The sequence below is a fragment of the Brassica rapa genome, chromosome A10, assembly GCF_000309985.2.
Source record: "Brassica rapa cultivar Chiifu-401-42 chromosome A10, CAAS_Brap_v3.01, whole genome shotgun sequence".
Classification (NCBI taxonomy): domain Eukaryota; kingdom Viridiplantae; phylum Streptophyta; class Magnoliopsida; order Brassicales; family Brassicaceae; genus Brassica; species Brassica rapa.
The window spans coordinates 19,500,615-19,527,253 of NC_024804.2; the positions used below are offsets into that span (position 1 = coordinate 19,500,615).

The following is a 26,639-nucleotide window of genomic DNA, read 5'->3' on the forward strand; positions in this document are numbered from 1 at the left end:
TTAGTGTTTTCACAACTGAGAAGAGTAGTACATTGATAAAGATACATTGATCATAATTTCTTAGAAAAACTAGCAGTAAAAAAGTGATTGATCAGTCTAATGTAACGTATAACGATACACGTAGAAGACCACACTCTTGAGAGTATATGTACACTGAGAATTTAGTATCTTGACTATTGGATCTCCACCGTCGGATCCGCCGCCGCTCACTTTTTGAATAGAAAAGAAAAGTTCTGTATCGTAAGGCATGGTCCATGACGCAAGGAGAAGACAAATCTAATATGTATACGTGTCAAATATTTATTGGATAAGCTATTTAATTCGCTGTGTATTTAATAAGGCGTTTTTTCTTTTTCCTATCCTCGGTCTCCTTCCAATAAGATATTTACAAAAAAGAAAAGAAAAAAAGAAACGGAGAAAGAAAATATCGGTTTTGGCTTTCACACGAAGGAAACAAACAGTAAACACAAAGAAGCTTCTCAGTTCGTGCATACTCAGATCGGCTAGGGTTAGGGTTCGTTGATTCTCTTTGGGATTACGGGAGCTAGAGAGATCTCCTTGGTCGATTATTTATTAAGGTTTCTTGTTCGTATGGCGGATCGTGGATCTTTTGGATTTATTAGTCCTCCTCGATTAGGTCTCTTTCCTTCTTCACTGTAGTTTTGGTGTTTCTTTGCTAGCTTCGATTAGGTTTATTTCTGGCTTATGCATTTGGTAGGGCAAGGGAATCGAACCCGTGTCCTTCCATTGTACATGAACTTGATTTACTCCACTTTCTAACTGGTGATGTTAGGCACGTTTGTCAAGATTCTGTATTTTTGTGCCTGCTTGATCTGAAATAAAGTAGTTTTCTGAATTTACGAATTGAAAATTGCAATCTTTTGCGTTATAGTTGCATTGTGGATGTTTTATTTGTTAATTGGGGGAATTTAAGGTGGTGTTATGTAAGAGAGTAATGGTTTTTTTTTGCGTCTTTATGAAATCGCAGATATGGAACAGCTGTTATCGGAAGCTCAACACAGGTGGCTGAGGCCTGCTGAGATTTGTGAGATCCTTCGGAACTATCACAAGTTTCATATTGCAACTGAGTCTCCCACTCGACCAGCTAGTAAGATTACCACTGCAGGGTATTGAGTTCATGAATCGATGAAGTTGTTCTGTAATCTGACATCAGCTCCCCGGCCCTTGTAGGTGGTTCGCTCTTTCTTTTTGATAGGAAGGTTCTTAGATACTTCAGGAAAGACGGACATAACTGGAGGAAGAAGAAGGATGGTAAAACGATTAAAGAAGCTCATGAGAAGCTCAAGGTTAGACTTTACTTTGAGCTGGCCTTAGTAGTTGTGTGTGTTTACAGTAATGGAACCTGTTTACCTTTCTTTACCTCTGGTTCTGGAGTTAGTTAGTTGATAGTGAAGTGTTTCTAAATCGTTGGGAGTAGCATTGTTCAAATGTATATATAGGTAGGAAGCATTGATGTGCTACATTGTTACTATGCACATGGGGAAGGCAACGAGAATTTTCAGAGACGATGCTACTGGATGCTTGAAGTGTGAGTTTGAGTTTGTGTATACTTCAGTTTTTCCTTATTCTGCTGTGTACAGCGCACCTTCATATTTCATAGTTTGTTGTCAGTTTTGTGCTTATTTCTCTGTTTTTTTTGCTGTACTGTTACAGCGAGTTGATGCATATTGTGTTCGTGCACTACTTGGAGGTTAAGGTAAAACTCTTGCTTGTCTGTGCGGTTTACTAGTAGTTTTCTAGTGATCAGTTTCCTTAAGTTCATATTAAACTGTAAATGATGCAGGGAAGCCGGACAAGTATAGGGATGAAAGAAAACAATTCAAATTCTCTAAGTGGCACAGCTTCAGTGAATATTGATTCAGCAGCAAGCCCCACGAGCAGATTGTCATCGTATTGTGAAGATGCTGATTCCGGTATTTCTTTCTTTCTATAGTTTTGTATGCTTTGTACGTTTTGTTCAAAGATACAGTTCTTTCCTTGGAAGAATCATCTCAGTTTACCTCATCTGTGAGGCGTGATGATTTACATATCTGTAAACATCACATACTCTTAGTTGTGCTATTAATTATATTTTTTCATCACCACCTTATATCAGTTTTGGCGCAGGTGATAGTCATCAATCAAGCTCTGTCTTGCGAGCATCTCCTGAACCTCAAACTGGTACTTCTCAGATAAACGCTAAGCAAGGATGCTAGCGATAACATATTAGATAGTTACAAGTTTTAGCTCTGTTTTGAATGCTCATCTGTCTTTATGGTTTACAATCTGCATGTTAGATAAGAGTGACTTTCTTTTCCCGTATAGGAAATCGCAACGGTTGGACATCAGCTCCTGGCATGCGTACTGTTTCACAGGTTCATGGGAACAGAGTCGGAGAAACTGATTCCCAGAGATTATTTGATGTCCAGACTTGGGATGCCGTCGATAATTTAGTGACAAGGTATGATCAACCTTGCAACAATTTGTTGCTGGAAGAGCGTACAGACAAAGGTGGAATGTTACCAGCAGAGCATCTAAGAAGTCCTCTTCAAACCCAACTAAATTGGCAGGTAGTGTACTGTTATTACTTATTATGATCATTCATTCAAGAGCTATGCGTAGATATTGTAAAAGGGAATGATGTAGCGTGATGAATAAGCATAGAAATGAGTGATAGTGTCATTAGCCATTTTCTCAGGGTTAAAATTTCTGCCACTGATACATTATAACTACGTTCTCCTGTTTAAATTGTTAACTTATTTATTCAAGCCTGTTTAATTACTGACATGAATAGTAGTGTTTAAGTGCTCTGATTTCTGGATCTTCCATCTCTCTGTAGATTCCAGCTCAGGATGATCTACCATTGCCAAAATGGCCTGGTTATCTGCTTCCACATTCTGGAATGACTGATGACACTGATCTGGCGTTACTCGAGCAAAGTGCACAGGACAATTTTGAGTCATTTTCCAGTCTCCTTGACATTGAACATCTGCAATCTGATGGGATTTCTCCTTCAGATATGGAAAGTGAATATATACCTGTAAAGAAATCCTTGTTGAGGCACGAAGATAGTTTGAAAAAAGTCGATAGCTTTTCTCGGTGGGCTAGTAAAGAGCTGGGCGAGATGGAGGATTTGCAGATGCAGTCTTCGCGTGGAGATATTGCATGGACCTCTGTTGATTGTGAAACTGCAGCAGCTGGGGTCGCCTTTAGCCCTTCTCTCTCCGAGGACCAGCGGTTCACCATACTTGATTATTGGCCAAAATGCGCACAGACTGACGCCGACGTCGAGGTAAAGATGGTTAACTTTTGATATTTCATTCTCCAAATTATTTATTAAATTTAGTAAATACTTCTTTCTCATGTATCACTATATCTGCAGGTCGTGGTTATTGGGACGTTTCTGCTAAGTCCTCAAGAAGTAACTATATGTAGCTGGTCATGTATGTTTGGTGAAGTGGAGGTTCCTGCTGAGATTCTAGTAGACGGTGTTCTTTGCTGTCATGCTCCACCGCACACAGCTGGTCAAGTGCCCTTTTACGTTACATGTTCAAACAGATTTGCTTGCAGTGAATTACGAGAATTTGATTTCCGTTCTGGCTCTACCAAAAAGATCGACGCCGCTGGTATTTATGGTTACTCTACAAAAGAGGCATCACTTCAGATGCGGTTTGAGAAGCTGCTTGCTCATAGAGATTTCGTTCAAGAACACCAAATATTTGAAGATGTTGTGGAGAAACGAAGAAAGATCAGTAAGATCATTTTGCTAAATGAGGAAAAAGAGAATCTCTTTCCAAGGATATATGAGAGGCATTCAACCAAACAAGAACCGAAAGAACTGGTTCTCAGGCAGCAGTTTGAGGATGAACTATATATATGGCTCATCCATAAAGTGACCGAAGAGGGTAAAGGACCAAACATACTGGATGAAGGCGGACAGGGTGTTCTACACTTCGTTGCAGCACTTGGGTATGATTGGGCTATCAAACCGATTTTAGCAGCAGGAGTTAACATTAACTTCCGTGATGCAAATGGGTGGTCCGCCCTTCACTGGGCTGCGTTTAGTGGCAGGTAAAGGATCTCTATCTTACAATACTTCATCCGTTGCCTTTAACTCTATTAGTTGGTCCACGTTTTCATATTAAACTGAGTCTGTTTCCTGTTAACTTCAGGGAGGAAACTGTCGCTGTACTTGTCTCTCTAGGTGCTGATGCTGGGGCATTGACGGATCCATCTCCAGAGCTTCCATTGGGGAAAACAGCTGCTGATCTGGCTTACGGAAAGGAACACAGGGGGATTTCGGGTTTTCTTGCAGAGTCTTCCTTAACCAGTTACCTTGAAAAGCTAACGATGGAGTCAAAGGAAAACAGCCCTGCCAACTCTGGTGGACCAAAAGCTGTTCAGACAGTCTCTGAGAGAACCGCTGCTCCTATGAGCTCTGGTGACATACCAGAAACACTTTCCTTGAAGGATTCACTCACCGCTGTCCGTAATGCGACGCAGGCAGCTGATCGTCTTCATCAAGTATTCAGGATGCAATCGTTCCAGCGGAAACAGCTGTCTGGATTTGACGTTGATGATGACGACGAGATTGGTATCTCCAACGAGTTAGCGGTTTCTTTTGCAGCTTCTAAAACTAAGAATCCAGGACAGAGTGAAATCTTTGTTCATTCTGCTGCTACCCACATCCAGAAAAAATACCGTGGTTGGAAGAAGAGGAAAGAGTTTCTTTTAATTCGACAAAGAGTCGTTAAGATTCAGGTTTGCCTCTCACTAGTCCCATTCTTTTTCCTTTAAATCTTAGTCTGTTTTCTCATTGCTAGATCTTTTACTTTTAGGCTCATGTGAGAGGACATCAGGTCCGGAAACAATACAAACCAATCGTTTGGTCAGTGGGATTGCTCGAGAAAATCATTTTGCGTTGGAGACGCAAAGGTACTGGACTAAGAGGGTTTAAACGCAATGCAGTCCCCAAAACCGTTGAGCCAGAACCACAGTGCCCTATGGTTCCAAAGGAGGATGACTATGATTTTCTAGAAAAGGGAAGAAAACAAACGGAGGCAAGGCTTGAAAAGGCTCTCACACGGGTTAAGTCGATGGTTCAGTACCCAGAAGCACGTGATCAATACCGTAGACTCCTCACCGTTGTGGAAGGCTTCCGTGAAAACGAGGTAACCTTAGACTTAGTCCCCATAACTTAAGAATATGTAATGCGGTAATGTTGTTGAACTTTCTTGTGATAACTCTTTGTTGAACAGGCTTCATCAAGTTTATCTGTAAACAACAGAGAGGAGCCAGTCAACTATGAAGATGACGATTTAATTGACATTGACTCTCTTTTGAACGATGACATTTTGATGTCCACTTCTCCTTGAATGACTCCCCTTTGTGTATTCATTTTCATTCTTTCGACTTTCTAACTTTTTGCACCTTTTCTCTGTAAATATCATAAGCTGATCTTTACCATTTTATTAATTAAACTTTTGGATTTTTTTTATCTCCGATATAGATTATTCACTATTTCCTTTAGTCGGCTAAGTTTTCGTATTTTCACATTATACAATATTTATTTTAAAATAAGATTAGCATATGGCTTTTTCTCGATTAATACTTTAGTCAAGTTTGTTACAAAAAAAAATACAATTTAGTGTTGGACTACTCTGTGTATATCCTTGTATCCGTATTTAAATATTCTTGTTATTTATTTCTACAAATCTCATCATATTTCTATATGTTAATTCGAATAGTGGCGTCGTATTTAGCTAAATCTGGATTGACATGCCATTTTATCTACCAAATTTGGATTGGCATGCCAATTTAGAAAGAAAAAAACAAAGAAAATCTATATTGGATTGCTGGACAAGGCTATTGAATATGGAAACTTGACAAATAAATCATAGCAATAACTTAAATATGTCTTTTTATATTATCAATGAAAAAAATATCAATTTCTTGTCTTTTTTTTTGCAAATGAAAATCTTATATAAAATTTGTTGAGTGGCTTGACTTGGTTAAAACCTACTTTTCCACAAGTGGAAATGTTCACTATACAAAATGATTTAAAATCAGAAGATTTAAATCAATTTGTCACATATTATTATTTTAAAATAAAACAACTAGAAAGGAAAAAAACATTAAACATTTATTTTAATTTTCAAAAATATAACCAAGTAAAAGACTCCATAAGAAGATTCGCCTTGGGTTAAGGTTAACACTTTGCGCACCACGCCAACCTTTTCTCCTCTCTCTTAAACCCTTCTAAAACCCTCTTTCTCTCTCTCTCTCCTCCGGCGAGATCGCGTCATGTCGAAGTCGCTGACTTTTATTCAAACCAATGCCTCGAATCCAAAGACATGGGTCGTTATCGGCGTGACTGTTGCCGGGATCGTGATCTTGGCGGAGACTCGGAAGCGCCGGATCAAAGCCCTCAGAGAAGAGCACTTTGGTGCCTTCTTAGATCGTTTCGAGCTTCTTCCTTTCCCCCCGCCGCCTCCGCCCGCCGCTAAACAAACCCTCTCCGGTCTCACCTTCTCCATCTCCGACGCGTATGTTCCTACCCTCTCTCGAAAGTTCTTAGCTTTTTTTTTCAATTTATATATAACGATCTCGCTTGAAAGTTTTGATTTTTGCTTCAGCAGAAAAAAAAAAGTTTTGATTTTTATGGTTTAATTGAATGTTTTGACTTTGCTTAGACGATGATTAGATGAATGAGGATTATTTGGTTTTGGGCAGGTTTGATATAAAGGATTATATCACAGGCTTTGGTAGTCCACATTGGAAGAAGACTCATGAGGCTGCTGAGAAAACAGCTGTGGTTGTGACTACGCTCTTGAGAAATGGAGCTACTTGCGTTGCCAAGACGGTCATGGATGAGATGGGTTTTGGGTATTTTTCTCCATCCCCATCTTTCTTTTTGTCCAGCAATTGAGTGTTCTGTGATTGATTTGGAATCATTTGAATCTGATTTTTTTTTTAACAGGATAACTGGTGAGAACATGCACTATGGCACTCCTATTAATCCGTTGATGCCGTCTAATGTTCCTGGAGGCTGTTCCAGTGGCTCTGCAGTTTCTGTTGCGGCTGAACTCGTTGACTTTGCACTTGGTATTCTTAATATCTTTTGTTTTCCTGATTGGATGTGTAACTTTTGGTCTATTTACCAATAGCATTTCTTGGTGGTTAACTTAAAATGTTTGATTTGCAGGGATTGATACCACTGGAGGTGTTAGAATCCCAGCATCATTTTGTGGTATTCTCGCCTTCCGACCATCTCAGGGGACTGTTTCTTCAGTTGGTGTTTTGCCTAATTCACAGAGCCTAGAGACTGCTGGTAAGTTACATCTTTTCCCCCTTTCTTTGAACTTACATTCATCCACTGGAAGTTCTTAGTGTATTTATATTTGTTACTGATAATATTTTCTGAACTGTTCTGTAGGATGGTTTGCTCGTGACCCATCTGTTTTGTGTCAAGTTGGACATGCCTTACTTAATCTGAGTGCAGTAACGCATAAAAGGCAAAGATCTTTAATCTTTGCCGATGATTTATTTGAGCTCACTGATGTTCCTAAGCAAAAGTCGGTCCACGTTGTCAGAAAAGCAATCGAAAATCTACCTGGCTGTAAGTTTTTGGAATACTATTGCTTCCTTCTCGTTTGCCCTTCTCTAGATTTCTATCTCATGTCTCTTGGTCACCGCCTCGTGCAGACCAGGCTCCAAAACATATGAATGTTGGTCAGTACGTTGCTTCAAACGTGCCAAGCCTTGCGGAGTTCTGTGAGAAACCTGGTAAATCGGAAGACTCAGCATCAACTTTGAAGGCTCTTGCATCGGTGATGTTATCAATACAAAGGTAATTTAAGAAGATTGCCTTTACATCAATACTATTTTTCCCTCTCTCGTTCCTTTTCAACTGGTGTTAACATCAATACAAGTTTTTTTTTCTTTCAACCAGGCATGAGTTTAAAACAAACCATGAAGAATGGTCGCAGACATGCAAATCTTTTCTAGGGCCACGATTCTCCAATGACGTTGTTGCAGCTCTGAAGAGTAGAAACGAGAACATTAAATCTCTCTACAGAGTCAAAACTGAGATGCGTGCCACCATTCAAAGCCTTCTAAAGGTAAACCTTCCATTTTAGAAAATTAACATTTTCTTATTATGCCACTGGAATACAAATAAATGGAAGGTTGCGTTGTTATGTTCATTTTATTACCAGGAAGATGGAATTCTAGTGATCCCCACAGTTGCTGATCCCCCACCGAAGCTTAACACAAAGAACAAGAACGCTATGAATGAGTTTCTTGATCGAAATTATGCACTCGCAAGCATTGCTAGCATGTCTGGCTGTTGTCAGGTATATTCCAAGTTCATCTTTTGCACTTTCAGTTATTGGAGAACTGTCTTGTTCTCTTTTGGTACTCTTGAGAGTTGAGTAACAACACAAATTTATATTCAAACTCTACCAGGTTACAGTTCCTTTGGGGAAACATGGTGACAGTCCAATCTCCGTGTCGTTTCTAGCTTACTATGGAGGTGATAAGTTCCTCCTCGATACAATTCTCGATGTATATGCATCCCTTCAGGACCAAGCCGATATTGCAGCCAGCTTAGCTCCAGTGACTGACTCCAATGGTATTGAACCTTCTGAAGTTATGAAGGAAAAGGTAAAAAAGTACTATCATCTTATTTTGAAAAAATAGTGTATGTGGTTCTGATCCATATGCTACGGTGGATTAACCTTAATTCCCAGGGAAATGCTGCATACAAGGGGAGACAATGGAATAAGGCAGTGAGTTGTTATACTGAAGCTATCAAATTGAATGGAGCAAATGCTACTTATTTTTGCAATAGAGCTGCAGCTTACTTAGAACTTGGCCGGTAACTACTGTCTTCATTATCCGTCATTCTGATTCGAAAATAGTTTGTTATCCCCTTCTGATCTGAGATTTTGTGTTAATAAGCTTCCAACAAGCTGAAGAAGATTGTACCGAGGCTATATTGATCGATAAGAAGGTGCCAAACTTGATTACTTATTCTTCTCCATACTTCATTCTATCGCATAGTTTACCTTTCTACGTTGCCTTTAGCATGTCTGTTTGCAAGTACACACTTCAGCATCAATCTTCTTCTTCATTAGCTTTGTGAAATTTAGAGCTTCTGGACTCGTTTCTGGTTTAATTCTTGATAGATGTTGTATTCAGTTTCACCACTTACTCCTAAAGACACAGCCACGTATGACTTGAAAGCACTTGGTAAGTTTGATTCTTATAGTTATTTGTTTTTGTACAGAATGTAAAAGCATATTTAAGACGAGGGACTGCTAGAGAATCACTTATACGGTACAAGGAATCTGCTGCAGGTAACTAAAACTGATCTCAGACTCTGGCTTTTATTAGAATCTCTTCATTTTTAGCTCCTTCGGTAGGCACATTTGGGTGACTTGTGTTTTGATCAATAAGCAAGAAGAACTTTTAAGGTTCTAAAGCAACCATCTAATCTTAGATGGACAATTATAGAGACATTTAACTTAATTTCATTGTCACTTATTATTTCAAATTTGTTGTTTCTATTCTGGAGAGTAACATATGGTTTACTATCTCTGCAGATTTCAAGCATGCATTGGTCCTGGAGCCCCAAAACAAGACGGCAAAGATTGCTGAGAAGAGACTCCGAAAACTCATGAGTTAAGAGCGAAGAAGAAGAAGAAGAAGAAGAAAAACAGTATCTTACTTTTTTTTCAAACCCTTTCTTGTTTAGCAAGCTATCTTTCGCTTCTCTACAACCCTTAAAGCAAAGGTTTTGATTGTTTGGTTCATGATTGAATCTCTTAACAGATTATAATGATTTTGTCGGCTTTTCATTAAATTGAACGAAGCCCAAACGATATTACAACAGCAGATGGGCTTAGGCCCAATCTCTCACCATTACTCTAATCCAGTTTAATGAATAAAATAAGATCTTACTGAACCATGCAAATACACACGTGTACTGACACGCGGACGCACAACATGGAGAGAAGCATATTCGGACAATAAATGAAACCAGCTTTTGTTCTGTTACATTTTGAAAGAAAAAATAAGAACAATTCAAAATAAAATGGTTGATTATTTGAGATTGTTGCGATGCTTCAGCTTCACGGCATCGCGTGATTGGTTATTCCGGCAATCATTCGCAAACGCCGGTCTCCGCTCCGTCACCACCAATCTCTCCCACACCAATTCCATCGCGTCGACAACGTCTATGCATTGCTGGATCCCTAAATCCCCAAACCGATCCAAACCAAACCTCCTCCTCGTACACGGATTCGGAGCCAACGCAATGTGGCAATACGGCGAACACCTCCGATCCTTCACCGGCCGTTTCAACGTCTACGTCCCCGATCTCCTCTTCTTCGGACTCTCCTCCACTTCCGAACCGAACAGGACCGAGTCTTTCCAGGCTCGATGCCTGATGAGACTAATGGAAGCGCACGGAGTCCATACCATGAACATCGTCGGGATAAGCTACGGTGGATTCGTCGGGTACAGTTTAGCGGCGCAGTTTCCGGAGAAAGTGGAGAAGCTGGTGCTATGCTGCGCCGGGGTTTGCCTTGAGGAGAAAGACATGGAGGATGGTTTGTTCAAGGTTCCGAATCTAGAAGAAGCCACTGAGATCTTGATTCCTCAGACGCCTGAGAAGCTTAAGGAGCTTATAAGATTCTCTTTCGTTAAGCCGATCAGAGGCGTTCCTTCGTTTTTTCTATGGGATTTTATCGATGTGATGTGTACGGAGTTTGTAGAGGAGAAGAGAGATTTGATCAAGTCGATACTTAAAGATCGGAGACTTTCAGATCTTCCTAGGATCAGACAGGTGAGAAACTAGACTTGTTAGCTTTTCTTTTTCAGACATTTATTTTGCAAACTTGAGTAGTTGTGTTCTTGTTTTGGTTTAAATTAGAAAACTTTGATCATATGGGGAGAAGAAGATCAAATATTTCCACTTGAACTTGGTTACAGATTGAAAAGGTAAACAACCCTTGGGTTACTGTTCTTTTCAGTGTAACTGCTATGTATTTTTACCATATTATATAAAGAAAAAAAACTACTATGGAACAGATATATTGGAGAGAATGCAGAGATGGTGGTGATTAAAAAGGCAGGACATGCTGTTAATTTGGAGAAATCCAAAGAGTTTCTCAAGCACTTGAAATCTTTTCTCATTGACTCTTTGTGAACTAGTTGTTCTGTTTATCTGGAACTGTACTGTTCCTGGTATCCGATTCCTACGATAAAAAAAATGAAAAGTGGGCTTCGGTGAGCTGTTATGATTTTAGGACACAATAAGAAAAACAAATCAACCAATAACTGGCTGCCTAAAATTCTTCTTAATGGGCTGCATCTTTGAATAGATGGGCTTTGAGGAAAATAAGATGCCGACATATCCGGGTCTATCCATAGGTTGCATTTTTTCTAGATTAGTTTGGTTTTTCCGTAGTAATATCCCAAGTTAGCCAAAAAAAATTAACAATACAAATAAATTTGAAATTATTCGATTTGGGTTTGGTTTGGAAAGGAGATAAATATGGCTGAAGTGAAACTCCGATTTTAGTATATCCAAACCAAAATCATTTTTCTTTGTTTTTACCATGCTTCAGTTTTATCTGGCTCCCATATCGAGGATCGTTGAATTTGCATAAGATGTGTAGCTCGAATTATACAGGGAAGATTCCAAAAACGTTGACTCTTATACATGACAAGATAATTGGGACCAATCCGTGGATTGTTTAAGTCAACATGAGAAGCGGGTCGGTCGGTCGGCGGCAAAATCAGACCAACGTACCACACACAAGATTAGTAACTGATTAAACCCAACTTATCCTAAGAGGCTAAGATTATACATATATACTAAATGAATTGTTAAGAAGTTTTCGTTAAAGAACAGGAGATTTAAACGATTCTATTACTTCACGAATACCAGGTAAAATTTTCTCTAAATTTAATTGTTGCTTAACTACTCTATTTAGTGGCACTTCTGAAAGACCTTGACAGATTTAATATTGTAACTGTATACTAACGTTGCATGTGGATTATATGTCTATTTACAACGTTGTTCGGCTTAGTCATCTGTGATTAAATTATGTAGTTAAGTAAAGAGGAGTTACTTTAATGTGGTACGTACTGGCTGGTTGTGCGGACTAATAATTGTTGAATCTTGTGGGGTTTGATACAATTGCCGGCACATGTTGAATACAGACGAATGCTTTTTTTTTTTATCAAAAAAAAAGACGACTAACCCTTTGCACGAATACAGACGAATACTGGTAACGAATAATAATCACAGGACAACAAGATTCAATTTAAGACGACTGACCCTTGTTTATATAATTTATTATATATAATTTCTTAATAATTTGATTGGACATATTACTTCCGCTAGTCTTTTTCAGCATCGCCTGTAGATAGAAATACTCAATTATTGTAGCTGTTGAACCAGTGTCGTTCTCACTGAATAAGAATGGTGGTCATTACAAAATTTGCTCCACGATGATTTTTTTTTTTTTTTTTTTGCTAAACTGTAAATATCATATAGATGAATAAAAGATTTTACAAGAGATGATCTTAGTTTTTGAACCCTCTTGGCAAAAAATAACAAAAAACAAGATGGAGCACTGAAAATTATACCTTACTAGAAACTATCTCAACCACATCACCATGAGGGCCTTGTAGCTCTTTCAAACTCTCCTCGCAGAAATGATGTTTCTTAGCTCTTTGTCAATACCGTAGAACACTTTAGAAGTCGGTATACTTGACTGATTATGCACTAAATTGTTCCTTTGCTTCCACAGATGAGAAATGACAGTCTGCACTCTACGATGACTTCGATATTTTGTTTTCGTTTGTGCTTATTTTAGCGTTTGCAACTAAGTTAATGAAACAACCATTTTTACAGCTTTAATTGAAATTATTTTATACGTTGTCGCGACAGTCAAAAAACTTTCCTTGCGTCCGGTCTTTTTTCCTCTATATCTTTTGTAAGAAAAATATATATTATAAGTAACTGAAATCACATCTTTAAGAAAATTAAGCACAATCTTGCAAAATTAACATGTTCCATGCTTTTATTTACGTCTCATATATATATGCTCCAGCTTTTACATTCTTTGACCAAAAGAAAATAAATTAGGGAAAAAGGAGAAACACAATGATCCAAGTGGGCGTGCATGCAACATTTGCCCATAATAAGACTGTTACGTGTACCCTGAAAGTCAAAAGTTAGGTTATGGAGGAGAATAGGTATCTTAACATTATATTCGACTTCGTTTGCTAACTTTAATTGACTTCGCCGACATATGGTATATACATATGTATATCTCATATTATATAATATGGCCCCTGTAAAATTCCATATCTTCTGTTAAGCAGATAAATAATATATATATGCATTGCATTAATAATAATAACAAAAAGAGTTTATATAAAACCATTATAAAAATCGATTTGAACCTACTTAGTTACTCTTTTGCCTAACATCAGTTTGTCACCAACTAAGATGCGCCTTTGCTGTTGTTTTATTATATCGTTTACCCGTCTTCACTGTTTAGTATTTTGTTAAAATTTGTTTATTAATAAAAAATAAATCATGGTTCTTCTTTGTTTTAATTGTTTGTAGGTTTGCGATTGGAGAGCAACTACGATTTATGATTTAGTAGCTTAGGTCATATGTAGCTCTCGTTTGATTAATTTTGAAGTTATGTCATTACTCATATATATATGTACCCATAAATGAGCTCGTGAATTATGTATTATTGCTTGTTTCACGTATATTTTGTCGCTTTCACAAGAATTAAAACATAAAGCGTGTCACATTTCATGCCAACTAAGCATTGCATGGCTTTGGTATCATCACAATATCACATATTTTAGCCGCCTTATAATGGTTTTTAGCCCTACGAATCACACTGGCAATTACATATACCTATCCACACGCACGCTCATCACACCAAAAACACATTGATTGTTATTACTTGATGACAAACATTTAGCTTTCAAATACGTCGAATCTAAGTTGTATTGGTTCATATCCATATCACTCTGTTAGTCTATTGGATGTAAATTAAATCAAAGACAGACAGTCCAAAAATAATGGAAGTTTGGTGTAAGTACTTTATTATCATAACTAAAGTATTTGAAAATAATGATTTCTCTGAAAGATAATGTGGACTAAATTAGTCTGGCCCGAAAATTTTATTATCATAAGAATATATCTAAACACGTTGATAAGAAAATAATATTATAGTGAATTGGCTTTTCTTTACAAAAATAAGCAATATTTCGAATGGTTTTTGGTTCTACAGAGAGTAACCGAGTCTAGTCTGGAAGGGACAACGCAGTTCTTGGTTCGAATGGTTTTTCAAGCAATAGTATACATAAAATGGAAGAAAATATGGTCAATCATCACATGAGCCGACTCTCCTGATTGATTATGTCGACAAGCACATACGGAACCGCATCGATTCAGTAAGGGCAGAATTGGGGCTAGACATCCTCATGCCACGAGAACATGGTTTGCTTCACGATAGATACTTGGAAGAAGTTTTAGTGGTTGTGAGTTGTTTCCTCATAAAACCAATTCCGCAAGTTCTAAAAAAGCAATATTTCTAATATGTTAGTAAACAAAAACCTATTTATCAAATTGAAATAAATTATTAAAATTTAGTTCTCTTTATAAACACTGGCAGAATTCTGTAGATACAGTTTTAACCCAGATAATTGAGTAGTTACATAGGTGAAAAAATATTAAAATTTGTTAAGACAAAACAGTAGCTGCAACTATTTTAATGCGAAGGCAGAGAGCTAAAGTAAGAGTAAGTTGAGATTCATTTACCAATCTTGTTCCGATCACCCAAGAGAGTAGTTTCTGAGATCTGACAGTTTCTGAGATCTGACAATGTGACGTTAAATATATTTTCAGGTTTTAATAAACATACCTACATGGCGCTATTGGCTACATGAAGGATCCGCAAGACTCAACTTCCTCGTATGTCGTGCCTCGACGGTAGTAAATCCAATGGTTCTGTTTTACAATGTGTCTATTAAATACTCGACGTTAACGTTAGTATTAATACTTATCAACTTTCTTGGTCTATAATTTCGCTTGATAATAGTAGTTGTGACTTGGAACAACTGTGCTGCATAAATTATTGAGATAACATCAATCACATATATCGAGTATAAATTTTCTTGAAATATTTTCTGGTTAGTTTTAGATTGATCAATGAATTAAGAAAATTATGTATATAAAAACTTGCAACATTCTCTAATTTAGAGAAATAAGTTGGTAAAAGCTTTATAAAAAAGGCTAATGGCGAAATATAGAGAGTTTGTAAAAAGAAAAAGAAGAAGCTAACGAAAACAAGAAAAGTGGACCACGCAGATATGAGGCAATAATTGATGCAGGAAAGAGCGTGGTTCGTACGCCTTACCTACTAACTATTCAAACACTTTTGTATATTTCCTTACATACATCAGATTATATATTAATACATGTTGATGTTCAACATTATACACAATCCAATACTGATGCACGTATGGATTGAGGTCCCTACACTTTTACAGAAACAAATGCTCTCTAGTGTCTTCACCATTATGGGTTTCCTCAAAACAATAGATTTTGAAAATAGTTGGAGGCAACTTTTGAATAGCATGGGTTGGTGTAGTTAGTGCCTGGTCGGTTTAATGTTGCAATTTTAAACTTTTGAATAGCATATGGGTTAGTGTAGTTAGTGTGTATGGTCGGAGTAAAGTTTAACTCTTGGTCGGTTGAAGATTTACAAATTCTAATAAGAATACCAACCCTTATAATCTTATATAATAAAGTTGAGTTGTCTCTCTCCTTAGGCTATCCACATCATCAACTACATAGGGGCAATTCAAGACACGTGTCATACTATAATTCTCAGATTTCGCTTCCTGTTAGCGTCTTGCAAAGTGGGTTTTCATGTTTGCAGAGGCCCAATAGGTAATTAAGGTATTGTGATAGATTCAGAATAGGTCCAAATGCCCCGTAACGCAACTCCTTCTACGTTCCAATCCGACGATTCAAAGTTCCCAGCCACCGCAACCTGTTCGTAACCGTCGACGTTAAACTTTGCAATCACTACAAGCTTTCAACGACTTCTTAATCATTCTGCATATAATATATATATGGACTAGAAGGCATGAATCCACGTATCTCATCGTTTCTCAGTTTTCTCCTCTCCAAAACTCTCTCTAAGGGCGAGTTTGACTATGGCGATTCTTTAACTGATTCTGTCTGATTTGAAGGCTGGTCTTGTCAGCAGGCTCCTTTGTTGTTGGGAAGGAATAAGGTCGAGAGCTTATTGGAATTGGAAAGGTAATTTTTGTCAACTGAATATTTTAGATCTTAAAATTATTGGGAAATGTTGTGTTGTTAATGGTTCAAACAACTGAAGTTCAATTTCGTTGCGGAAGTGGGTGTGGATAAAAGCGATTTCAAAGAATTTCTCTACCGAGTAAGAGCTCCGCGGTGAAGTTGGTCGTGTCCATTTTGGATACACTTGTGTTGCTAATTACACTTTCGCATATTTAGTGTTTTCAATGGATCAATCCTAGATTTTAGGAATTGATTTATGGGGGATGATGAGTACTTTTATATAGATCTCCCTTGGCTATAATTTGGAAGTGCTCTGATTTTTGAGCAACGTTTTGGGTTTTTGATTTTTAAAATCGTAGAATCCAGTGGTCAAGTTTGTAGGAGTGGTAAACGCGAAAGAAAAAGTTATAGCAGAAACGATGCATCAACTCTCCCTGGAGATCAATGGGGTTAATAAGAAGAAATTTTATAAAGCAAAAATGTGGGTGAGCCAATGTTGAACTTCAAGGAGTTGCAGGAGTTCAAGCCTGTCGGTAATGATGCCCCTACCACTACTACAAACTTGACTGAAAATAAGGTATGACAACAAACTACTGTATATAGATTAATAGAAAACTTTGATCATGAAAATTTGTTCTTTTAGGACAGATGAGCATGAATCTAGATGGAGAACTTCCATGAGATGATCCACTACATTACTTTGCTGTTCATGCTGTCAAGAGCATCCAAAACAGATCTAACTCTTTGCTACTTTATGAACTTCAATAGGGTGTGCATGCAACCTTGAGGTATGCCTACATGAACAAATTAACGATTCTGAATTGCAAGAATGTATGGTAGATTTGGCTGTCCTGTACCAAACATATTTTTGCAGTCTTTTCCCGCTTCAGGTTTGAGTAAACTTTCTGAGTAGTTTCATATTTTGTTCCAACAGACCGATTTGAGGTTTATGGAGCTTCGTAGATGACATCAGGACTGTCGTGTATACATGCTTTGGAGATGTGTGCTTTTTGAGCTGTGAAACATGACTACTATATAGTGGAGTTATACGGGCATGAGATATCTTTCAAATGGAAAACCTCAGAAAATGGAAACGTACATCAACACATATTTCAATCCGCTATCCTAATGGAGTTTATAGAAGGATGATCTTCTTCTTTTTTTTGATCAATAGAATGAGGATCTCTAAAGGTATCTTCTTTCTTTGAAATTTTAAGTCTATATATATAAGCCCCTCCAACTTTATCGTAGGAAAAAGTGATGAATATGATTAGGAAAATATGATTAGGTGAGATCAACACGGGAACCATGTGTTTGATTTGATCAAAAGGTAAACAGTGTGTTACATCAGGTAAAGAATAAGATTACTGGGTTCGGTGGAGATAGTTGGAATTATCCAAATTTGTAACTTTCGGTGACGAACAGACAAGTGGTGACTAAGCTAATGGTTTGTGTTTCCTTTACGTACTTGGAACATCCAATATAACCTGTTGTTTCCATCGTATAGATTAGTTAGCTAGCAAAGGACTCTAAACTGATGCGTTTTGGAATATATGATGTTTTTGGTCGACATATATTTCTGACTTTACAAATCAAACACAAGAAACACACGTTAATCGTCCGAATCAGACCCACAATGTCCAGGAATATTTTAAAAATGGTTACTTAATTATCTACTAAATTCATAACAATATGAATTCAATCGGATTTTCGTTTCCATGTTCAATCTCGATTAGCAACACTTACAAACCACCATCAAAATGTGAAGGGCATTGGGTTTTGAAATTAGGATTTAAAATTTTATAAAATAAAAAATAAATATTAAAAATTAAAAAAAAAAATTTAAAAAAAATTTAAAAAAAATTTCGAAAAAAAAAATTTCAAAAAAAAAACTATAAAAAATTTCGAATCTGAAACTGAAACTATAAAAAAATTCTTTTTTTTTTACTTTTTTTTTGTTTTTTATTTGATTTGTTTTTATTTATTTTTGTTTGTTTATTTAATTTTACACCAAGGGTATTAGGGATATTTTATCCTTTAATGAATGTCATTTTTGTGACTTTCTCTTTCTAATGCCATTTTTGTGACAAAAACTCAAAATGTACTATTATTGACAATTGCCCATTTTAAAACTCTTACTTCTTAGTTAACAAACAAGAAAGAACATGATTTCTAAAAACCAAAATGGAGCCATCAAATTTATTAGAACGAGAACCTATCTTCTGATTTCTTGATGATCAAGCAAATAAATTGTCTATCAAACTGACTCGGCCATTTCAAACACATTGAAAAGTAACATAATCCATTTGGTAAGAAATTATACATCAATTGTCATTTAAGCGAAATGCATAACGTCCACAAAGAAACCGTTTCATCCTAAACGGATCTCCTATAAAAATGTCTGGTTTATCAACATATTGGTTGAGTTGATTGGAAGTCAGCCTTACTGCTCAACTTAAAGAAGAGACAAACAAATATTACGCAACTTACTGATATAAGGCAGATTTCATTACACAAATACGAAATATGATCAACCATTAATCTAAAACATTACACCAAAAATTACTAATTACAACAACAAATGTGACAAAAAAAATATGTTGGTAGACAAGAAAAAATGAATTGAAACAAAAAAAAAAAGTTACACGAAAATCAAGGTCCGGAAACATAGTAAACCAACAAAATAACATCCACCTCCAAATGGATAATAAGCCAAACTTATCCCAAATAAATAAATTTTTTTCGTGCCCTATCACTCCTTCATCAGTCATCCCAAACGCCTACAATCTAAGCTCCAAATCCACATGCAATTAGCTTCTACATTAAGAAAAATTAAAACAATTACCATTAACCAGTATACAATAGCAATAATTGGAGCAAACTAAAGAAAATTTAAAAGATATAAATGCTTACCCTTCTTCGCCACATGCTATCCGTCTTCTTCATTACACATTTAAATAGCACGAAAAACTATCATATTCTCCTCGGCATAAAACTATAGAAGTACACATCTATTGACCTAAAATAAACCTATAGTTATCACATTATAATAAATTTACAGTTCAAAAATCAGCAACAAAACAAATGAGGACCAACGTTGGGAATTTAGAAACAGAAACCTCTCCTTTCTACTAAGATGATTTTGAAAATATTACTACATTAATTGTATAATGTGACATTTCCTAAAACAAATTATTAATTTACTATTTAGTAGAAACAATTATATATCCTAATGAACAATCAAAAGAAAAAAAAAATACCCAACAACTAGAAAATATAAAAACATAATATATGTTTGCTAGAAACCCATATCGACCATCAAAATGTAACATCTCCAACAACATCATACAAAGCAGGTAAAAGAACAGACACACACACAATGTAAGAGCTTATCCACATATACTGGTGATTCAAGGATTATGAACGATTTTGAACTCATTAGAGATTAAAACATACGAACCCGGCGCGTAGCGCCGGAATACCACTAGTTGTATGTGAAAATAAACAATTAAAGCATGTTTCAGTCGTATTTTCTAAATTCCATGGTATTAACTTTTAGGTAAGTAGCATGGTTTAATCACCTGATCATAGAAGAACTAATCAGTCTCGCGTCAAAGTATGATCAATTTCTAATCAGATATGATGAACGTATCTCAACATTCAACGATTTTCTCCGTGAATTCGTTGAGTTCTTATGTATTCATTGAGCTGGTGACCCAAACACCCCATGCTTTTGTAGATGATGAAATGTTACTGAAACTCGGTGCGTTCGGAAACTATAGATTACAAACTTCCTTCAACATTTTGTGGAAAAAAAATAACAATTAAACTTTATTTATTGAATTACATGCATGATTACGACTTTCAATAACTTCAGACAGGAACTATTCGATGTAAATAGTTAAAAACTTTTTATCCGGACATGCACGGAAGGGTTCATCCCTGTCGCATAATATCTAGATTTACTCAAAACTTTCTTCAATTAATTTAATACACGTTTATGGAACCTACCACGTCACCCTAGACTAACCTCACTACAGGCTGTCAAGTACAAGCGCCTAACCAATTAAACATGCCCACGTCACCGCCGTTGAAACGCATACTCTCCGCATAATACAGCTGTACCCCGTTCAAAAAATTCCAATATAAATACAGCCTTCTATGGTTTCATAAAACCCCAAATTAAAAAACAAAAACCTCTCTGTTCTCCCCTCAAAAATGGCATACACTCACCGTTTCGCCGCTCTACTCATCCTCCTCTCCGCCACCATCGGCTTCTCCACCGCCGCGTTGGTAGAAGAGCAGCCTCTGGTGCTCAAGTACCACAACGGCATTCTCTTGAAAGGAAACGTCACTCTCAACCTCGTCTGGTACGGGAAGTTCACATCAATCCAACGGTCCATCATCGTCGACTTCATCCGCTCTCTCAGCTCCTCCGCCGTCCCATCAAAAGGCCCATCCGTGGCCTCGTGGTGGAAGACGACGGAGAAGTACAAAGGCGGCTCGTCGACGATAATCGTCGGTAAACAGCTCCTCCTCGAGAACTACCCTCTCGGAAAATCGTTAAAGAGTCCTTACCTCAGAGCTCTCTCGGGGAAGCTCAACGGAGGTGGCGTTCGGTCGATAACCGTCGTTTTAACGGCGAAGGACGTCGCCGTTGAGGGTTTCTGCATGAATCGGTGCGGGACTCACGGCGCTAAAGCGCGTTCCGTTAACAGCGGAGCTTACGTCTGGGTGGGAAACTCTGAAACGCAGTGTGCTGGCTACTGCGCGTGGCCGTTTCATCAGCCTATGTACGGACCTCAGTCTCCGCCGTTAGTCGCGCCTAACGGCGACGTCGGAGTTGACGGAATGATCATAAACCTCGCGACGCTACTGGTTAACACCGTCACGAATCCGTTTCAAAGCGGTTACTTTAACGGCGGGAATCAAGAAGCCGTCTCAGTCTGTACCGGGATGTTCGGATCCGGTTCTTACCCGGGTTACGCGGGTCGGGTTCTCGTGGACAAGACTACCGGAGCGAGTTACAACGCCTTGGGACTCGCCGGGAGAAAATATCTTTTGCCAGCAATGTGGGACCCGCAGACTTCAAAGTGTAAGACTTTGGTTTGAGTTTAGACGGTGTAGGAGGAGACACGTGGCAAGAATCAATGGAGATGGCGAGTTAAAGCTTATTGGAGCTAAAGAAAATTGTAGATATCTATCTTGTCTGATTGTACGGAGGAGTTTGGGGGAAGTGGATGTGTTTCTTTTGTCGTTTTGTGTGTCGTGTACATTCGATCCTGGAGATATGTGAAGGATGATGGTCATATATCTAATTTAATGCCGATAAATAAAATCGATTTGTAGTTTTCCCTAAGCTTATTTTAATAACATCGTTTTACCAAAGGGAACAGACTTAATTTAGCAAAAAAAAAAAGGGAACAGACTTTATAGATAAGCGGGGAATGGGATTAAGAAATTAGTTATGCTGTGTAGATACGGTGAATAAATATTTTAAGAGAAAATATTGTAAAGGGAGAATAAAGTTGGCTGTCTTGGTGATGATGGAACTTGAGGAAAACGAGAGAAATAAAAAAACACTTCACCTTTATCAAAGCTAATAGCTTATAGGCTTTGGTTGTATTAGCGTATTTAATTACTCTTATGTTGGGAATAATCATTTGTTTTCATTATCCAGTTTTCCCACTAATCTCAACTTTTTAGGTTAGCTGAATTAAATTATCTCAGGAATTCTTAAATATAATGAGTGGGTTGGTGTTTAGTGATTCGAGCATACTTGTGTGATCAATGGTTTCTACCGGTTACGCAGTAAAGCTATCAAAGAAATCACTCCAGTCACAGTTTGTTAATAAGGAGCCCATGCTCTATAAGGGCTGTGGTATGGTACCGTCCATGGCTAATAGGTCACCTATGTCCGTTCACTCAGTCTGTGGGTTCCATTTCATCTGATGGGTGGGTGATGCGTTAATTTTTTCGAAGTTTTGAAATCATTGTTTACTGATCCTGCAACCATCACATGTTTTTTTCGTGTTTTGGTTTCATTCGCACGGTATCGCAAACCATCACCCATCATTTCACTCGACTCAAGCACGCTTAACTCTAGAGTTATAAACGAATGTGTGACGAAAAAGATAAGTTGACTTTGGTGACATATATAGCCAAATCAATTTTTTTAAACCTTTCCATATATCACAACTCGGATGTTACAATATCGGTACTGAACCGTTGAAAAATCATCCTTGGTCTCCATGTCTTAACTTCTTCCACATCCCATGTTTTACGTCCAATACGTTTCGTGATGTTTACTGATAACCCCCTTCAGTTTGAGCCCATTTATTTTTATAAATTTCATAAAGCGTTCATATTAGTGCTCAAAAAGTCAAATGGTATGCGCTTTTTTGGCAGGAACATTCAAATATATGCTGCAAATCAAACGCGGGACATGTCTCTGGTTGATAAGAGAGACAGGTTTGGTTACGTTGTTACATATTAATCAAACTGTTGAATAATATCCGTCACAACCCAAGCAACAGCTAAGAAATGTAGCATTTGAACCAAAAGAGAGTAACGTATTGTAATAATCCCTCACTAGTGTCCTCACGAGAGTACCCAATATAAAAAAGTTCCAGTTATATCGATTTTGGCATATGGTCGTGTTTATAGCGAGTTATCACGAATCCAATTGGAAATACAACTGGCAAGTTGTTAATGAGTTAAGAAAGTAAACCAATTTCTGCTTTTATCCTGAGTTTGGATTGTGACTTCTTATCCTGTCCTGATTCAATCCCTCCTTAAGCCCAGTTTATGACCTCTTCATTAACAACCAAATATCAAACCCATGACCTGATTCTTTTTCTCGGTAAAAAAATGCATAAGAAAGCCCACGAACGAATTGAATTATACTCTAGCTGGCCAGCGGGAAGAACTATATTTTTTTTGTCAATTTAATGGCCTATGTTATATATATCAATGGGCTTTAGGCCATTTTACTAAGACAAGTTTTATTGTATCCTTTTTCAACTGTCTTTTTCATTTGGACTAGAAGTCTACACAACTTGTCTTTAGTACAGAAATATGATATTTCGAAAGGTTGGAACAAAAAAGGTTTGGCATGCAAGGAGCTGAGTCTATGAAGGTTCTTCCATAATCCATATTGCAGCTCTAAAATTGTATTAATAGAACATGACTGATGCATAAAACATGTGTTAGACCCACAAGAGAAACAACAGAAGCAAATGACATTACAGTATTAGCATAAGAAAAGCCCACTGAAGTGCTTAAGAGCCAGAGACCTAAAAAAAAATGAAAAGAAGAGAAGAAAAGATACGGGACTGAGATAGCAACAGAAGAAGTAATAATGAGACAAAAGAGCGTGGGGACAGAGATTCACCCAATAATGTAAGTGGAGATATTCACAGAACATGCGGAGATTACATTTCCACAACAACTCCATAAAACAAACAATTCAATGTTGTCTTTTTTGATTTTTTTACTTCATCCACACCCACCACCACCTTCACAAGGGTTTATTATTACACAAGAAGAAAAGAAAAAAAAAATATTAATGATCAATGAGGCACCAAAGACTTTGCTTTTGTTTCAAATTTTATTCCACTCCAACTCTTCAAAGCACAGAGGAAAGTAAACGTCTATTTTGTTCTTTTTTTTTGAGAGAGAGCATGCCAAATCCAAAAGCAGATATCACTATTGACCCAGCTAAGCTGAACAGTGTGGATACGGTCCCACTAGGCCACCAGGCGTGACCTAAAATTGTTTCAAACGCACGTTAATGCAAAATATTGAAAGAATCTTCTTTATCTCATTGATTGTCTTTTGTCTCTTGTCTTCTCTTTAACCAACCAACCACGCTTATCCAATTGGTTTTCACCAGTGGTTGTTTAAACCTTTTGGTTGTGGTGAGGTTAACTCTCGCTTCAGCAGCTTGAGGTAATCAATGGCTTCGTCTAGAAGCAACAGAGCTTCTTTTCCTTGTGCTCCCGGAACTACGCTCTCAAGGATCCTCAGAGCGGTGTCTTTCCTCGTCTCTTCCTCGTCGCTCAGACCAGAACCCATTTCTTGATTGCTGCTTGAGATGTTGGACTCTTGAAGTTTCTCGTCTGATGACCTTTTGAGATTAGTGAGACTCTTGGTACCCACCACAAAGGATGGTGATGGTGATAGGTCTTCTCTGTATGAAGAATGGTCCAGTAGTACTTTCTGCCTTTTGAGACGTGGACCATCATCATCATCACCACAGCTTTCGGTTTCATCCAGTTCCTCTTCTGTTGTTTTATTATCGCACGCTTGTTGTTCAACTGGGAATGGAGAGTGACCTGTGCTCGTCACTTCATCATCACTCTCGCAATCATCATTGTCTTCATCATCAGAATACAGTAGTGCGTTGATTTCCTCAGTGTCTTCGTGCATCTCTGACTCCTCCTCTTCTCCATTAACATGATCTTCATGGAGCAATATCTCTTTACTTAACCCTTTCTCTAGGTTTAGGGAATTGAGGATTCTCCCTTGCTCTGCAGCAGCCACAGAGGAAGGAACACGCAGTGGAAACCCACACTGTAACAAACGAGTCTGATTCTCTGACTGATCGAATACTAGGAATCTTTTCTGAGGAGGCTTGAGTGTCCTCTCTGGAGCAGCAACTTGTTTTCCATAACTGGAGAGTAAGGCCTGGAACGGTGGTGGCTGCAGATAGCGAAATTGATGCTCAGCTGCATACACTTTACTGAGAGGAGCTCCAGGAGAGGAAGACCCGGTAGCTATGTCCTCCTGAGGAATCAAGCCCAATGGCAACAACCATTTCTGTTGCCTGTTATCAAGAGGCATGCTCTTGCAGTTTAAGCCAAGGGAACTTTACAATAGTACAATACTGCAAGAGAAAAAGAAAGCAAAAGAAAAAAAATGAATCAGTCTAAATGGCTGCTATAGTAATGAATGGAGATCATTACAAAATCCAACTCAAGAAAGTTTTAGTCTACAAACAGAACCAACATAACTTAAAAAGTGAAGATAGGAAAGATAGAGTAAGCATACCGAATGTGGAAGCTGTTGCTCAAATGTGCTTGAACACAATACTTCTTTGTTTCTTTCTTAAAGCAAATTGTAAGAGAAAATATAGAACAAAACGGTGGAGAAAATTGCCAGGTAGAAGATACAAAACAAACAAAACACAGAACAAACCAACTACGTCACTGGTTTGAGCATATGTCTAAAGTATTCAGCCTGAAAGTAGAAGACAAACAATAGTGTTAGAAATAAAGTACTATAAGATTATGAACTAAAGTTGTGTGTGTAATAAGAAAGCATAACAAACCTGACAATTAGCCATGGGTTGGAAGCAAACAATAGCTCTTACTACAACTGCTGGTTTGTTGGAGTCACCGTTGTTCTCGTACTTGAAGGTTCGAAATCTTGTCTGACCAGCTGATTGGCTTACCATAACTTTTCCGAAAACACTTGGGGTTGAGAGAAAAAAAGAGTTGAGAAAAAAGCTTGCAGGGGGTTTAAAAAAGGGAATCTGTTTAGCTGATCATATATTGTTCACAATGGAAGACGTAGAAACGTTGGGATCCCATTACTAAAGAGATTTATTATAAACAGAACAAAAAGTGCTGAAGAATGAGAAAGAAAGAAAGAAGATTTGAGGTGGGTTGTTGAAGTAATTTACAGAATAACACGGCAGTAAAGATTCAAAGAGACAACTTTGCGAACAGAGCTTGTGAACCAATACATGCTGTAAGTGTCTCCTTCTATGTACTTGTAGATTTTGATCACTCGCTGCTTTGTAATCACCAGAGAGAGAGAGATGAGTTCTGTTACATGACAATGGCAAAAATAGATTTATTCATTTCATCAAACTAAAGAAACAGATAGTACAATTCTAATCAAATTCTCGCTATTGGAGTTGAATCTGCAAGAAAACTCCAATCTTCTAATCCAAAACCAGACTAATTCCCTCATTTTACTAACGGTTTTTTAAGCTCATTCCGCATCAAATTCGCCGGTAGTATATACTAATATTCACACACATCGAGAAACATTAACAAAATCCATTAACTTACAGAGAGGAAGCAAGTGAAAGATCTTATCTTCCAGATCCAGAGGGAGCGAATGCAAATTCTTTTTAAACGTAAATATTTTCTGAGGAAGTAAGTGTGTGTGGGGGCGTGAAGAAGACTGGAGTGCAGAGGCGTTACTTTATAATAGAGGCCCTTTGTTTTGACCATTTTACCCTTTTCACATAATGGTC

General features: G+C 37.6%; 5 protein-coding genes across 9 annotated transcripts; 4 read left to right on the forward strand and 1 right to left on the reverse strand.

Annotated features, from left to right (window-relative positions):
* The first annotated feature begins 358 nt into the window (after window positions 1-358).
* On the forward strand, window positions 359-5,490 carry LOC103847205 (calmodulin-binding transcription activator 1). Of its 2 annotated transcripts, XM_009124266.3 has the most exons (13): window positions 359-637; window positions 989-1,108; window positions 1,192-1,307; window positions 1,461-1,549; window positions 1,675-1,717; window positions 1,805-1,934; window positions 2,128-2,181; window positions 2,326-2,570; window positions 2,840-3,292; window positions 3,383-4,071; window positions 4,173-4,761; window positions 4,839-5,171; window positions 5,259-5,490. In XM_009124266.3, exons 1-13 carry the CDS (start codon window positions 592-594, stop codon window positions 5,373-5,375), a joined length of 3,024 nt encoding a protein of 1,007 aa, XP_009122514.2. In that variant the 5' UTR covers window positions 359-591; the 3' UTR covers window positions 5,376-5,490. The 2 variants fall into 2 exon arrangements, with proteins under 2 accessions (XP_009122514.2, XP_033137462.1); XM_033281571.1 differs by lacking the exons at window positions 359-637; window positions 989-1,108 and having other exon boundaries at window positions 1,439-1,549.
* Window positions 5,491-5,738: 248 nt separating this feature from the next.
* Window positions 5,739-9,886, forward strand: LOC103847206 (outer envelope protein 64, mitochondrial). Of its 2 annotated transcripts, XM_009124267.3 has the most exons (13): window positions 5,739-6,545; window positions 6,733-6,885; window positions 6,980-7,104; window positions 7,205-7,330; window positions 7,436-7,618; window positions 7,705-7,849; window positions 7,952-8,120; window positions 8,217-8,354; window positions 8,467-8,664; window positions 8,751-8,878; window positions 8,962-9,013; window positions 9,290-9,359; window positions 9,606-9,886. In XM_009124267.3, the coding sequence occupies exons 1-13, from the start codon at window positions 6,304-6,306 to the stop codon at window positions 9,686-9,688; spliced, it is 1,812 nt and encodes a 603-aa protein (XP_009122515.1). In that variant the 5' UTR covers window positions 5,739-6,303; the 3' UTR covers window positions 9,689-9,886. The 2 variants fall into 2 exon arrangements, with proteins under 2 accessions (XP_009122515.1, XP_033137464.1); XM_033281573.1 differs by lacking the exons at window positions 9,290-9,359; window positions 9,606-9,886 and adding an exon at window positions 9,116-9,265 and having other exon boundaries at window positions 8,962-9,063.
* Window positions 9,887-10,045: 159 nt separating this feature from the next.
* LOC103847208 (2-hydroxy-6-oxo-2,4-heptadienoate hydrolase) lies at window positions 10,046-19,669 on the forward strand. Of its 2 annotated transcripts, XR_004452296.1 has the most exons (4): window positions 10,046-10,849; window positions 10,937-11,004; window positions 11,095-17,160; window positions 17,307-19,669. XR_004452296.1 is itself a non-coding variant. In XM_009124268.2 (3 exons), the coding sequence occupies exons 1-3, from the start codon at window positions 10,097-10,099 to the stop codon at window positions 11,210-11,212; spliced, it is 939 nt and encodes a 312-aa protein (XP_009122516.1). In that variant the 5' UTR covers window positions 10,046-10,096; the 3' UTR covers window positions 11,213-19,669. The 2 variants fall into 2 exon arrangements, 1 of the variants encoding a protein (XP_009122516.1); XM_009124268.2 differs by having other exon boundaries at window positions 11,095-19,669.
* An 871-nt stretch (window positions 19,670-20,540) lies between these two features.
* On the forward strand, window positions 20,541-21,760 carry LOC103847210 (protein EXORDIUM-like 4). The gene has a single exon (XM_009124269.3). The coding sequence runs from the start codon at window positions 20,591-20,593 to the stop codon at window positions 21,482-21,484; it is 894 nt and encodes a 297-aa protein (XP_009122517.1). The 5' UTR covers window positions 20,541-20,590; the 3' UTR covers window positions 21,485-21,760.
* Window positions 21,761-23,758: 1,998 nt separating this feature from the next.
* Window positions 23,759-26,639, reverse strand: LOC103847211 (transcription factor bHLH143). Of its 2 annotated transcripts, none has more exons than XM_009124270.3 (4): window positions 26,452-26,639; window positions 25,704-26,202; window positions 25,424-25,612; window positions 23,759-25,259 (listed from the first exon to the last, which is right to left on the reverse strand). In XM_009124270.3, exon 4 carries the CDS (start codon window positions 25,214-25,216, stop codon window positions 24,260-24,262), a length of 957 nt encoding a protein of 318 aa, XP_009122518.1. In that variant the 5' UTR covers window positions 25,217-25,259; window positions 25,424-25,612; window positions 25,704-26,202; window positions 26,452-26,639; the 3' UTR covers window positions 23,759-24,259. The 2 variants fall into 2 exon arrangements, with proteins under 2 accessions (XP_009122518.1, XP_009122520.1); XM_009124272.3 differs by having other exon boundaries at window positions 25,704-26,167; window positions 26,452-26,576.

Excerpts from the sequence above, each read along its gene's own strand:
- LOC103847211 (XM_009124270.3), bottom strand. The coding sequence starts at position 25,216 with ATGCCTCTTGATAACAGGCAACAGAAATGGTTGTTGCCATTGGGCTTG.
- LOC103847208 (XM_009124268.2), top strand. The coding sequence starts at position 10,097 with ATGGTTGATTATTTGAGATTGTTGCGATGCTTCAGCTTCACGGCATCG. Across the intron at positions 10,850-10,936 it reads ATCTTCCTAGGATCAGACAG|AAAACTTTGATCATATGGGG; the intron begins GTGAGAAACTAG and ends GGTTTAAATTAG. Across the intron at positions 11,005-11,094 it reads CTTGGTTACAGATTGAAAAG|ATATATTGGAGAGAATGCAG; the intron begins GTAAACAACCCT and ends ACTATGGAACAG.
- LOC103847206 (XM_009124267.3), top strand. The coding sequence starts at position 6,304 with ATGTCGAAGTCGCTGACTTTTATTCAAACCAATGCCTCGAATCCAAAG. Across the intron at positions 7,105-7,204 it reads ACTCGTTGACTTTGCACTTG|GGATTGATACCACTGGAGGT; the intron begins GTATTCTTAATA and ends TTTGATTTGCAG. Across the intron at positions 8,879-8,961 it reads GCTTACTTAGAACTTGGCCG|CTTCCAACAAGCTGAAGAAG; the intron begins GTAACTACTGTC and ends TGTGTTAATAAG.
- LOC103847210 (XM_009124269.3), top strand. The coding sequence starts at position 20,591 with ATGGCATACACTCACCGTTTCGCCGCTCTACTCATCCTCCTCTCCGCC.
- LOC103847205 (XM_009124266.3), top strand. The coding sequence starts at position 592 with ATGGCGGATCGTGGATCTTTTGGATTTATTAGTCCTCCTCGATTAG. Across the intron at positions 638-988 it reads TATTAGTCCTCCTCGATTAG|ATATGGAACAGCTGTTATCG; the intron begins GTCTCTTTCCTT and ends ATGAAATCGCAG. Across the intron at positions 2,571-2,839 it reads AAACCCAACTAAATTGGCAG|ATTCCAGCTCAGGATGATCT; the intron begins GTAGTGTACTGT and ends ATCTCTCTGTAG.